The sequence below is a fragment of the Lynx canadensis genome, chromosome A1 (assembly GCF_007474595.2).
Source record: "Lynx canadensis isolate LIC74 chromosome A1, mLynCan4.pri.v2, whole genome shotgun sequence".
NCBI classification, from domain to species: Eukaryota; Metazoa; Chordata; class Mammalia; order Carnivora; family Felidae; genus Lynx; species Lynx canadensis.
The window spans coordinates 198,968,388-198,981,253 of NC_044303.2; the positions used below are offsets into that span (position 1 = coordinate 198,968,388).

The 12,866-nt window shown below is 40.9% G+C and overlaps 1 protein-coding gene across 1 annotated transcript in view; it reads left to right on the forward strand.

Moving 5' to 3' along the window:
* Positions 1 to 8,582, forward strand: part of LOC115522132 (chondroitin sulfate proteoglycan 4-like) — a 58,413-nt gene extending 49,831 nt beyond the window's left edge. Inside the window, exons 11-12 of the mRNA XM_032594018.1 lie at positions 3,601 to 3,784; positions 4,673 to 8,582. Coding sequence (XP_032449909.1) covers positions 3,601 to 3,784; positions 4,673 to 6,720 — 2,232 coding nt within the window. The 3' untranslated portion in view covers positions 6,721 to 8,582. The remainder of the gene's footprint in view (positions 1 to 3,600; positions 3,785 to 4,672) is intronic.
* The last annotated feature ends 4,284 nt before the right edge of the window (positions 8,583 to 12,866 follow it).

Here is a 12,866-nt window from a genome sequence, read left to right on the forward strand (position 1 = left end):
AATTCTATAAAATGGAATTTCTTTTTTAATGCTTATTGTTTTGAGAGAGAGAAGAGAGAGTGGGGCGGGGGCAGGGAGAGAATCACAAGCAGGCCCCTCACTGTCAGTGCAGAACCCGACACAGGGCTCAATCTCACAAACCATGAGATCATGACCTGAGCTAAAAATCAAGAGTCAGACACTTAACCAATGGAGCCACTCAGGTGCCCCTACAAAATTGAATTTCTAATGGCATTCCAGAAGGACTCCACCTGTAAAAGAGAAAGTATCTGGGCTAATCTAAATCCATGGGAAATGAAAACCTCCCTGCTCCTCTCTCCTTAATCTTAGAGCCCAGGTATTCAACTAAGTGGCTTATCTCTCTATATTTAATACAGCAGAAATTTGCAGAGCTGTTGGAAGCTGTTCCTAAGGCCACTTTGGGGTAACAAAATTCCTAATCCTGTCTGAGATCCTTCTCTCCTCAAGTTTACCTTACACCTTTTTTCCCCATAAAGTCTTGTTCTTCTCCCTTTTCCAGCTCTCTCCCATCACACACACACACACACACACCTTAGAATCTGATTCTTAAAGCTCATTGTCTTCTAAATATTAAAGACTCTACTCTAAGTTCCTTCAAGGCATGGCTGCCAAGTTGACATTCCACACACACACTCACTACTCCCTTTTACTTCTAGCTCAGACTTTCAGTTATCTGCTGTCCTGTCTTGAAGCTCAGACACTCAAGCTGATCTAATTTAATTCTCTCACTCTCCAGCATAGAATAAGTCAATAAGTTATTCAGAATTTCTCACTTTTTGAATGACTTTTCAAAAACAGAATTACAGCCAACCTCTCCTCCAGTAGTCTTCCAAAGTATACAGCCTCCTCTCCAATTACTTCCCTCAAATTTCTGACCTTCATCTCAACTGTTCCCATCTATAAGAACCATTCTTTCCCTGGGACAATCATTCCTCATCCTGTAGACATCAGAAGACCCTTAGATTATTCCAATAACTTATTATATATTTTTCAGAGAAGTTAACTTTTACTTAAACCAGAGAAGTGAAAGATAAGATCAACTAGCCTCTAAGAATTTTTTTCTTCCTGGTCAATAGACTGTGTTACTTTTAATATTAAGGAGCTGGATGTCTCTTTCCTTATAATATTACACATCTCTCAAGCAGAATGGGAAACTTTAGGAACCATTCTCCAGTCCAAAATCCATGGCATAGTCACCTGTGAATGAATACATTTATGATGAATATTTTATTATAAATCTTAAGCTGATAATAGAAATAGTAGAACTGCTAAATAAAACTGACTTGTTTCCCAGAAACTTCTAAGGAAAAACTCCAATTTTTCATGAGTAACCTTGCTTCTTTATGAGAAACAATACTTTCTTCTCCTTGTTTAAAATCCCTAAATGACTGCACTTCCTTGTCTTATCCATGAATAGGAAGAGAATGAGAAACTCGCCAACAGGTTTTGGCCACTGTGGAAACAGGAAGCTTATATTCCATGGAAACTCATAGACCCAAAGCCTTTCTAGAACTCTGGTTCTAGGTACGTCCGTTGTGTCAGCGTTGAGCCACAGCAATACACAGCCAGACTCCTGTTAATTAATACAGTATTTCCAAATACTGACTGATGAAATGCTCTGTAAATTATGGGATGATGTATGCTAGGCACTGCTGACATGGACATAAATACCTTGGAAAAACCTACCTCTAAGTTCAGATATTATAGAAGGCAGGTCAGAAAAAAAAAGATGTGACCTATAGGAATGAAAGGGTTAACCATTTTATCTCTAGTTTTCCTTTCTGTGATTAGAGTTTTAGAACTTTCAGTCACTGTTGTTGGAGGAAGGACTACCCACATGCTATCTGAACAACCAAACCCTGGGTGGAGCCTATCTCCATCAGCTGGGCCACAAAGGACATTGATAGTCAATAAGCATTAGAGACTTAGATGAAAATATTGAAAAATACCCTAAGCAAGGTGGGAAAATTTGAACATCAATAAGAATAACAGTTGTAATAGAATGAAATACATCATACATTAAAATTCATGAGTTTATAATGATCTCAAAACAAAACAAACGTTTATGTTTGGATATTGGAATCAGGGAGCTCATTTTTCTAAAAATCAGTATAAAGGGAAAGAATCAAGTATTTATCCTGTCTTTCCTACATATACTGCAGCATAGCATCAGTATAGCCGAATAGCTGATGAGGGAAAATTCTTTTTAGAAGACTTTCAGGTAAGAATGAAGAAGGAATGTTTAAAATATCATTGCCTTGCCACTGCAAAAATCAGGTGTTTAAACAATCATATCACTGACTCTGTAAAATTATCACATGACCAGGCTGGTGGAGAACTTTAAAAGAGATGGATCAACCTGGAAGCATTTGAATTCACCGATTAATCTTAACATATCCAAAAGAGAAGCAACCCAAAATTATTTTGTCTTGCAATGAGATGCACAGAAAATATACAATACAACCTGTAAAACATTCCTAACAAAAACTTGAATCTGATTCTTATTACACTTCTAGATTTAATTACTAGTATATTGGAAATGTAGGGGACAGAGGAACATGTTAAACAACACCATTGGGATGCAAGCAACAAAATCCAGAATGTAGGAAACTCTATAAGACAGATGACCCAATTACTTTAACAAATAAATTACAAGCAAAAAAAAATTAGAGAAGGGGAACCTATAGACTAAGAGATGCCTCTGAGAAGCATCAAACAAATGTGATGTGTGGACTTCTAAGGATCCTGACTCAAAGCAACTATGTAAAAAAAAAGTCATGTAGTAGATCATCAGAGATATTTGAACACTAATTGGATAGTTGATGGTATTAAGTAATTATTGATAATATTTAGATGTGATATGGAGCACCTGGGTGGCTCAGTCGGTTGAGCATCCAACTTCGGCTCAGGTCACGATCTCACAGTTTGTGGGTTTGAGCCCTGCATCAGGCTCTGTGCTGACAGCTTGCTCAGAGCCTGCAGGTTGCTTCAGATTCTGTGTCTTCTTCTCTCTCTCTCTCTGCCCCTCCCCTGCTCATGCTCTGTCTCTCTCTGTCTCTCAAAAATAAATAAATGTTCAAAAAAAATTTTTAAAAAGATGTGATAATGGTATTGTGATTATGTTTTTTAAAAGAGTCATTTTGTCAATATTTACTACAACATTTACAGATAAAATGGTGTTTGAGATTGGCTTCAAAATAAGCTATTGGGCAGAATATGAGTAATATTATATAAAACAAGATTGGTTATGAGTTGATAGTTTTTTAAACTATCATATAGGCAAGTGAAGGTTTATTATATACTTTCTATAATATAAATACCATAGCCTAAGTCATCTCGAAATCAATGTGCTTTTTTTTCTTTGATAAATAAACTATTTTTTTAATAGAAGAGCTATGTTTGACAAATAGGTTACCATATTGTTAAGTGCAAACACATATGTTTGCAGATATGTGCCGTAATTTAAGCATGAGAATGAACCCTGAAAAGACATGTATGTATCTCCTTCAGTTAGGATACATGTTAGTCCTTGTATTATCCCTGAAGCCAGGGGCTGAATTTTTCTTCCTGTCTTGACAGGTCAGTGAACGACTGATATTATATCAGCATGTGGACCATGAGAACACTGGCTGGACTGCAGAAGACTCTTTCACATTCACGACATCCTCCCCACCAGCAGCTCTAGGCCCTGAGGAGTTTCGTATTACTATATCATATGAAATTACTGAACCTGGTCGGCATAGTCGTCTGCTTGCAAATACAGGTAAAGGCACCAAAAGATATGGTCAGTGTCTTACTTGTAATTATTAAAGTTGGGACAATTTGGAAATAAGTAATTCTCTTGTTAATTAGAAATGCCATGATATCATAGCAATGCCATGACATCAACCTCTGAAAGAAAACATATATAGTTATAAAAATTTATTTCTTTATGCGTGCTCTTTCTCTGGTCCTCTTCTCTTTCCTCTCATAAGCTTTAATAGTTGTAGTTGGGGGGAAGATTGAAAATTAGCTCTAAAGAATTTTATTTGTACCTGCAAATGGGGACTTTACCATGCCTATGACTAAAAACTGTCCATAGAAAATGAAAATAACAAATACGGCAAGTTCCTGAAAGGAAAGGGGTATTGAAAGCTGCACCTGTTTCCATGGCAAGAGAAAGTCCAGTAGTAGGTAAGTGAGGAAATTAACATTATATAAGTGAATCTCAAGATTTCAGAACTCTCTTGCTTGTCATGTTGACTTAATAGTTTGGGTGTGTGTACTTAAAATTTAATTTATATGCCTTGGGTAACAAGGTCCCTGTGCAACCAAGGCATTTTGAATAATCCACTGGAATAAGGAAATCTGAGAGTGAAAGTGCTTTGCAGCTGTCATCTTAAAGTTCTATACTATTTTTTTTTAAGTTTTAGTTATTTATTTGAGAGAGACAGAGTGAGCGGGGAAGGGGAAGACAGAGAGGGAGAGAGAATCCCAAGCTGGCTCTGTGCTGCCAGCACAGAGCCCAGTGTGGAGCTCGAACCCACAAAACCATGAGATCATGACCTGAGCTGAAACCAAGAGTCCGATGCTTAACCAATTGAACCATCCAGGTGCCCCTGTCATCTGAAAGTTCTAATGAAATGCCACTTTGTTCTTTATATTTTCACAGGAGCTGCCGTCAAGGAGGGAGACAAAGTTCTCATTGGCCAATCTAATTTAGATGCTTCCAACCTCTTACTGAAATTACCCAAATCACAGCGATCTTCCTATGAGATCTGGTTCCAGGTTACATCTCTTCCTCACCATGGAACCCTTATGGTTGGAGAGAGGAATATTACCAAAGGAAAACCCAATTTCTCCCAGTATATAGTTAATAAATTTGGAATCATATACCTTCACGATGACTCTGAATCACTGGCTGATAATTTTACCTTTGCCGTTTGGCCAAATCAAAAGAGCAAGTCTGCCACCAAGCCAAAGGCTGACTTCCTTGAAGAGATGTTTAACATCGCCATCTCTCCTGTTAATGACCAGGCACCAGCATTAAAGACAAAGGGGCTTCGGTTGAAAGTTCTACAGGGCAACAGGTTAGTTGTGGGACCTGAAAATCTGAGAGTGGAAGATCTAGACAGTCCTCCAGAGGAGATCAGATATATGATCATCCGTAATCCTAATAATGGCTTTTTGGCACTGGCTCACCATCCAGACATACCTGTTCACCATTTCACACAGGCCGACATTGACAACTCTAGGGTTTTATTCATTCAAGATGGAAGCCCATCCTCAGGCGTGTTTTACTTTAGTGTGACCGATGGTCAACACCGCCCACTCTATAAGCTCTTCCACCTGGATGTCATCCCCATCTCCATCACCCTTGTGAACCTCACTGACCTACTTCTCCCACAAGGCCAGACAATAGTTCCTATCACCAATACTCATCTGTCAGCAATGACCAATGGGAGAAGCCCCCAAATCACTTACAAGATGACATGGCCGCTCCAACATGGGCATCTGCTCATTGAAAACCAGGTGGTCATCAGCTTTGGGCAGGAGGATCTACATTCAGGAAGACTCTCTTACCATATGACAAATCTCACTGCCTCTGGGGACCAGCTACATTTCTCACTGTTTACACCAGAAAGCAACCTTACAGGACAAACACTGAGCATCAGAGTGCAGCCTCTACTGCGGGTTATGTCAAACTTGACCATTGCCAACAGAGTGGTTTATCAGCTGAGAAGAAAGGACCTTGATGCTACTGAGCTTGCTAATAGGACTAAGAGTGATCCCCAATTTGAAGTGACAGAACCCCCTGTCCATGGAAGACTTGTACGAAGAGTGGGCCGAGGTGCTGAAATGGAAAACGCTACTCTATTCACTCAGAGGGACATTGACCAAGGATTGTTAATGCTGAATCCACATGCCAACTTAACAGGCATTGATATGGTGAATGACTCCTTCACTTTCCTGCTCAGGGCAGACCATGTACAGCCAGCAATAGGTTATCTCCCCTTCACCATAGTGCCACCTGACCCCTTACTCTTGCAAACATTTATCCCTGATGTTTCTTTACTAGTCACTTCCAATAACCTTGTGACTTCAGATTTCTCTCAGGAAAAGCTTGTGGTTTCCTCAGGACCCACAGTACAGGCAGAAACTTTAGGGAAGCTGACTCAGGCCAGGCAGCAGCAAGCAGATCCCTGGGGACGACACCATGGTCAAGAGCCTACAATGGACAGCAGATCCTCTCTAACTAGGATCATTTGGCCACCAAACACCACCGACGCCAGTCCTCAGGCACCCACCCAACCCAGGGAGAGCAATTATCCTGTGATAGTCATTGTACCCTCGGCTGTGGTGGTCTTCCTGCTGATAGTAACTGCCGTGACCTTGTGTATCCGGATGCTGGGCCGGAGGGCAGAAAAGGCAAAACCTCTCATCAAGCCCCTGACCGATCTGGAAACTACAACCCCAAGTCCTAGGCCAGAAAGGAGCATAGCTGTTCCCACTGTCACAGTGACACCCCTTCTAAAAAGCTCCAGCAGTCCTCCAGTCAGTCTTTGCAGGGACCCACTAAGTGGGCAAATGGCTTCTCCAGCTACTGAGCCAGTGGAGAAATGTGCTCCTTGGGAGACATGGATGAATCTGGATCCTGACATGGTCAAGCTCTGCCGACAAACCAACCCAACACTGAAGCACAACCAGTATTGGGTGTAGACTGAGGGCTCTTGTTCCTGAGTGACCACCTGCTGTACTGGGATAGGTACTGGGATCCAAAGGCAAAGGAATGCTGGATGAATCAACTGAGAAAAGCTTGGCCGTGACAGTCACTCAGTGCTCAGTTATCGTCCCGTGGTTAGATGTTGGCAAGTGTTTATTGTAACGCGTACAACACTCTTCTGATGGGCTCTCCACAATGGGCTTTGTATGCTCTCTTCTGGACCTGACTCTGAGTATAAGGTTGTGTCAGTATTTAAGCCCTTTACCAAAGTGCTACCAAACATGCTGGCCTAACTGGGAACAGCAGTATTAACTTGGGTGCTAGAGTTAATGGAGGAAGCCTTTGCATATTTTTCACTGAGGATTCACTCTCTCTGAGTGAGTCAGCAAGGAAATGCAGGAACTGTTTCAGCAAGTAGAAAAGGTAATTTAGCAAATCAGCAAGTTTGTTTCTAGTGTATTTCTATAATGTATTTTCCTCCTTGGAGCCCGTAGGTTTGACTTCTTGTGCAGGAAATGCCTTGGTGCTCTGGATAGTAGGACAGCTTGACTCCCTTTGAAGTATTCGCTGAGCATATTGTGTTTCATTGAGAAGATTTATCTATTCTGACTTGTAAAACCAAGTCTGTAGTACAAATATGATTTGAAGCCCTGAAGAATAGAAAAGGCTGTTAAACGCATTTGTGATGTCTCGATTTGGCTTAATATCATGATGAATTGAAATAATGGCAAATTTGTACCTGACTTGTCTGGTTGAGCCTACCATTGGCTCAACTGATTCAAACCTGTTTCGATAACTCTAAAATGAAGATATCAGTACTTGTATTAGTTACGAATGCTTTAGGTTGCAAATCACAGGACATTAGCTATGAGTCGTTTAGATTGGAGATTGGCAAACTTTATTCGTGCAGTACCACATGGTAAAGAGCTTAGACTTTGCGGGCCATGTATGGCTGTTTATTTTTAACAACCTTCATTTTCTTAACAAAGTTTTAAAAAGGTAGAAACAATTCTTAGTTCTTGCCTTTGACCCACAAATCAGTTTGCCAACTATTGATTTGGCTAAGCAATAAAAGTCTTGCAACTACCAAGTAGCCTGAGGTGGACATTCCGAGGCCAGTTCAACAGTCCAAAGATGTCATCAAGTACTGAAACTCTTTTGTTCTTTCTTCTCTACCTTCCTCAAGCTGTTGGAATTCTGTTTTTCATTTTTGTTTTTGTTTTTGTTTTTTGGCTTAGTTCCTTGTGATTGTGAGGTAACTGCTAATGCTCTAAGCAGGACAGTCACGTTCAAAGGCAGACATTCTAGTGGGAAAAAAACAGATATGGCAAAAAGACTTTTTCTTAGGATCTTATTTATTATTATTATTATTATTATTATTATTTTAATCCTGTAAGGGTAGGCCTTCCCAAACATCTTCCCCCTTTTATGTCTCAGTCTAGAACTGAGCAATGGGATTCCCATCTCTGGAACAACCATTTGGCCAAGAAATGGAATTCTTCTGACTGACGATCTTTCCTGGGGCTGGGAGAGGATTCTGCCATGTCAGAGATCAGTGGATGACCCCACCCTGTAATTAGGGGAGGCTGGAGGATGGCAATTAGTTAAACAGTGAATAAGATCTATTAAAGTACTCTTCAAATATGAAATACTTGGGAAATAAGCATTTTGATCTTTCAAATGAATATCTACTTTAGTATCTCCTTTTCATATTTTAATGATTTTCTTAAAGCCAGCAACTAGTGAGTTTAGAGTGGAAGGAACAACTTCTCCTGGCGGGGGCATTTGGCAGTGTCTGGAGACATTTTTGGTTTTCACAACAGGTGCTGTTGGCATCCATTGAGTGCAAACCAAAGATGCTGCCAGATATCCAACACTGCATAGGACAGCCCCCCAAAAGAATTACCTGATCCAAAATTTCAACAATGCCAATGTTGAGAAACCCTGGTTAAAACCACAATGAAGAGTTTTCTTGTCTACCCGATGAAGGATTAATAAACCCATTACCAAATGTAAGCAGCAACTATATTCTAAAAACAGAATAAAAGGGTGAAAATTCTATTGTACGGTTGAAACTCTGCTTGGCAAATTTTTTTTAAAGAGGATGTATTTAAAAACAAAGCTTGAGGGGCGCCTGGGTGGCGCAGTCGGTTAAGCGTCCGACTTCAGCCAGGTCACGATCTCGCGGTCCGTGAGTTCGAGCCCCACGTCAGGCTCTGGGCTGATGGCTCGGAGCCTGGAGCCTGTTTCCGATTCTGTGTCTCCCTCTCTCTCTGCCCCTCCCCCGTTCATGCTCTGTCTCTCTCTGTCCCAAAAATAAATAAACGTTGAAAAAAAAAATTAAAAAAAAATAAATAAATAAAAAATAAAAACAAAGCTTGAGGGCAGATTCATTCCTTCATATTCCTTGATAAAAGAAAAAGATTTTACCTTGTATTAACAGTTGGAACACATCGGGAGGGAAAAAAATCAATATTTACAAAGGTAAAGATGAGGTCAAAGTGTTCCCCAAAGTCTAATGGCCTCAGATGTGTTCCATGTGGACAAGAATTTTTTCTCATCCTTTCCCTTTTTTGCTTCTCTGGGTTGCTTTTCTGTCCCAACCCAATTTTAACAGCTTTCTGTGGAAACAGACTTCGTAATCTACAGACCAAATGGAAGGACAGCATATTTGGACCTAGAGATAACTAATCATGTCTTAGATCTCTGGTTCCAATGCTGGTGCTAAAGAAATCTTACCTACTCTTCTTCCTAAAGTGATTCCCTCCTGTCTTTCTGTATTATTGAATTATATGTAGCCCCTTTCAAGTGTTTTTGGACTTGATCCCCTTAGAAAGGAGGACTGAGAGTCTTAACCCAAGGTTGGTTTGATCACTATGCAACTCAGAATTACTCTTTTTTTTTCTTTTTCCTTTTTTTCAATTTAAATCCAAGTTAGCTAACATATAATATAATAATGTTTTCAGTAATAGAATTTAGTGACTCATCACTTACATATAACACCCAGTGCTCATCCCAACAAGTGTCCTCCTTAATGTCCCTTGCCCATTTAGCTTGTTCTAAGGAGCCAGGTGCTCAGAAGGAACAGAATGGCAGTATGTGCTTGAGCTTGTACACAGAAAGGGAAGGCTGAGGAACATCTTTGCATCCAGTTAAGTGGGTTTTCTTTTCTCTCGGCTGGGCAAGGAGACTGCCCGTTCTTTGTGGAAGAGCCAGATGTAGTTGGCTCCATGACCATGTTGGCCTCTTCCTTGCTTCAGCCATGAGATCTGTGAAGCTTATCAGCCCGACCAAACAAAAAAATATGGTTTCCCCTCCCCTTTTCTGTTAACTCTGTAACTTCATAAAAATAAAATTAGTGTCCGTATTGGAATTAAATAGACACAGATGCTTTGAAATGAGAATTCACGGTGTCTGTGAGTGTGCCTGCCAAAGCAAGACCATCAGTGTGAGGTACAGATGTCAAGACTCAGTAATTAATAGAGTAATTAATATAGAGCTTGGAAAGTTTTCCAGAGCATCTAGAATAGTCTTCTGATTTGCAGATGGATTCAATTTTTAAAAATGCCTACCATTTGGTGCTGGCTCAAATAAAAAATGAAATAAAAAGTTTTGGCAAATTCTTGTTTAGTGTTGAAAATTAGTTTTGGAAATTGAAAATCAGTTTGAAATGGTTTCTCCCATACAAAGAGCTACAACTGCACGTCGTAATGAATTCGCCACCTCTTAACAAATGACTGGGGAATGAATAAGGGGACACCAAAAGTTAATGTCAGAAGAATTGCTGATTCTTGCTTAACAGGAGGTATTGTTTAGGGTGGGCTGGGAGGGGAGGGTCTAACATTGTTCCATATCTGGAGGCTTTGGCAAATTCTAATCTTTCAGGGATCCTGCTCAAACACCTGGGTGCACTTCCTTAGAGTCCTGCATTAGGTAGATTGAGACAGGTGCTGTTCTTACCGTCTGGTTTTTTCGGATTTCTGGGGCTGTTAGACACGGAGGGTGAATAATAGGTATGTATCAGATGACACTCCCTGAATTTGACAATGGGACTGTGCTACACACCTACATCTTTCAGAAGCATTGTAATTAATGAGTTTCAGGTTGGCCATGTGTAGGGAGACATATAGGGTTGAAAGTGGGCATGGAACCCACTGTGGGGCATGTCCAGTGATGGAGCCCTTGGCTAAGGTGCTCAAGAACACCACTGTCTGTTTGGCAAACACTTAGAAAGGGCTGCCTTTTCATAATGATTGGCAAACATTTATAAGGCACCTACTGTCTGTGAGACACCAAATACTAGACACTTCCCCTAGATGCAGATGCGAGATGTTGTCCTGAAAGGATCTTTCTGGTTTGTTTCCTCTGATAGGTTCTTCCAGAATCACACAAGGAGTGACAGGAGAGAAGGTATGGAAAAAAGGACAAAGAGAAATAGAGGTTCAGAAAGGGCTTCATCTTTTCACTTGAAAACTCAGTGGTGTGGTGAGAATGAGGGACCTCACTGGCCCACCCACCTCCACTTCCGCCCACCTGTCCCTCAAGGTGCCCCTCATGTTACCATCGAGGCCTACAGAGTGAGAGACTACAGAGTGGTTAGATCTAGACTCTGCCTCTGTTTTGGATCCTGGCTCTCTGCTTCCAAGCAGTGTGGCTTTGAGTAATGTATTCAATCTCACTGAATTTCAAGTTTTTAGACAACAATTTCTTCCTCCAAACCTGCCTCTTTGGGTTTTGTTAAGATTTAGTGATGTTAATATCATTATCATCATCATCATCATCATCACCACCACCTCCATACAGAATTTTCAGTGCATCAGGCACTATACTAACTGCTACAAAAACTTTTTCTTACCTGCACTTTTAAGGCATTTTAAAAGAACTAATACATTAGGCCACTTCAGTAAACGAGAGGCTCATATTCTACCCAAAGCAGTACATGGAATTGAAGCAGTATGTGGTAATGGAATTTCAGGTGGGCGGTTTAAGGATAGGTGATGTGTTTTTCAGAAGGGGAGCTTCCCACATGCTCATGCCCCACTGGGCAGGCACTGCTTTCCCCTTTGTCCTTGGATGGAGCCTTGGCAAGAAAATGGATGAAAGAAAGAACACATCAGGAACATTTGTAAAATCAGGGATTTTAATGGTTCTCTATCTTGTAGGGGCTGCTGAACTGTTGATGCAATATTCTGCTTTGTTCCCTTCCTTTCCAAACCGGATCAAATCCCTACATCGACCAGGGCTTTGATTTGAAACCTTTACCCCTTCTCCCACTTCCCATCCCATTATTCCCAAGCATTCACAGGCTACTACTTTTCTTTTCTCTTTTCAAAGCTTAATTATGTATTTTGAGGGGGAAGGCAGAGAGAGAGGGAGAGGGAGAAGCCCAAACAGCCTCTGCACTGCCAGCACAGAGCCCAACATGGGGCTTGATCTCACACACTGTGAGATCATGAGCTAAGCCAAAATCAAGATTCCCACACTCAACCGACTGAGCCAATGAAGCACCCTAGTAATTTTCTTTTTAAGTCTAGGATTAGCAAAGGACTGCCACTTAAAAAAAATTAATACCATAACTTTACCAAAATAAAAAGTGCTGTTTACCATCACCATAATTTCCTTTCTTAAGGACAAACTCTTATAATAAAGAACTTTGGGGGGAAAAATAAGCAACTTTATGCAAAATTCTCTCCTTTGTCCAGATCTGACCACGGCCTGGAAAAACCTCAGCACACGCCAGCAGGGCCAAGAACTGTATGGAGGCCATGCTTATGGCTGCATGGCCAGACCTCAGGGAGAAGCAGGGAAGAGAAAAGTCAGCTCCTCAATGACGGTGTTCCTTAGGAAGGTGTGGTCAGTCATCCCGTGTGTGTGTGTGTGTGTGTGCATTAGCAAGGTTTGGGGATGAGGACTAACTCGCTATTTAAGAGTCCAGACAAGACCAGCTCCACAGGCATATGCAACCAGTGCAGCCACACAGGCCTCAGAACGACCTGGGCTGGGATTAATGCTCTGTCTAACCATCTTGAAATTCCAATAATTTTTGAACGTAGCTCCCACATTTTCATGCTTCACTGGACCCTGCTAATTGTATAGCTGATTCTGAGACTGCATAGAATTTAGTTGATGACTGTTGCATCAG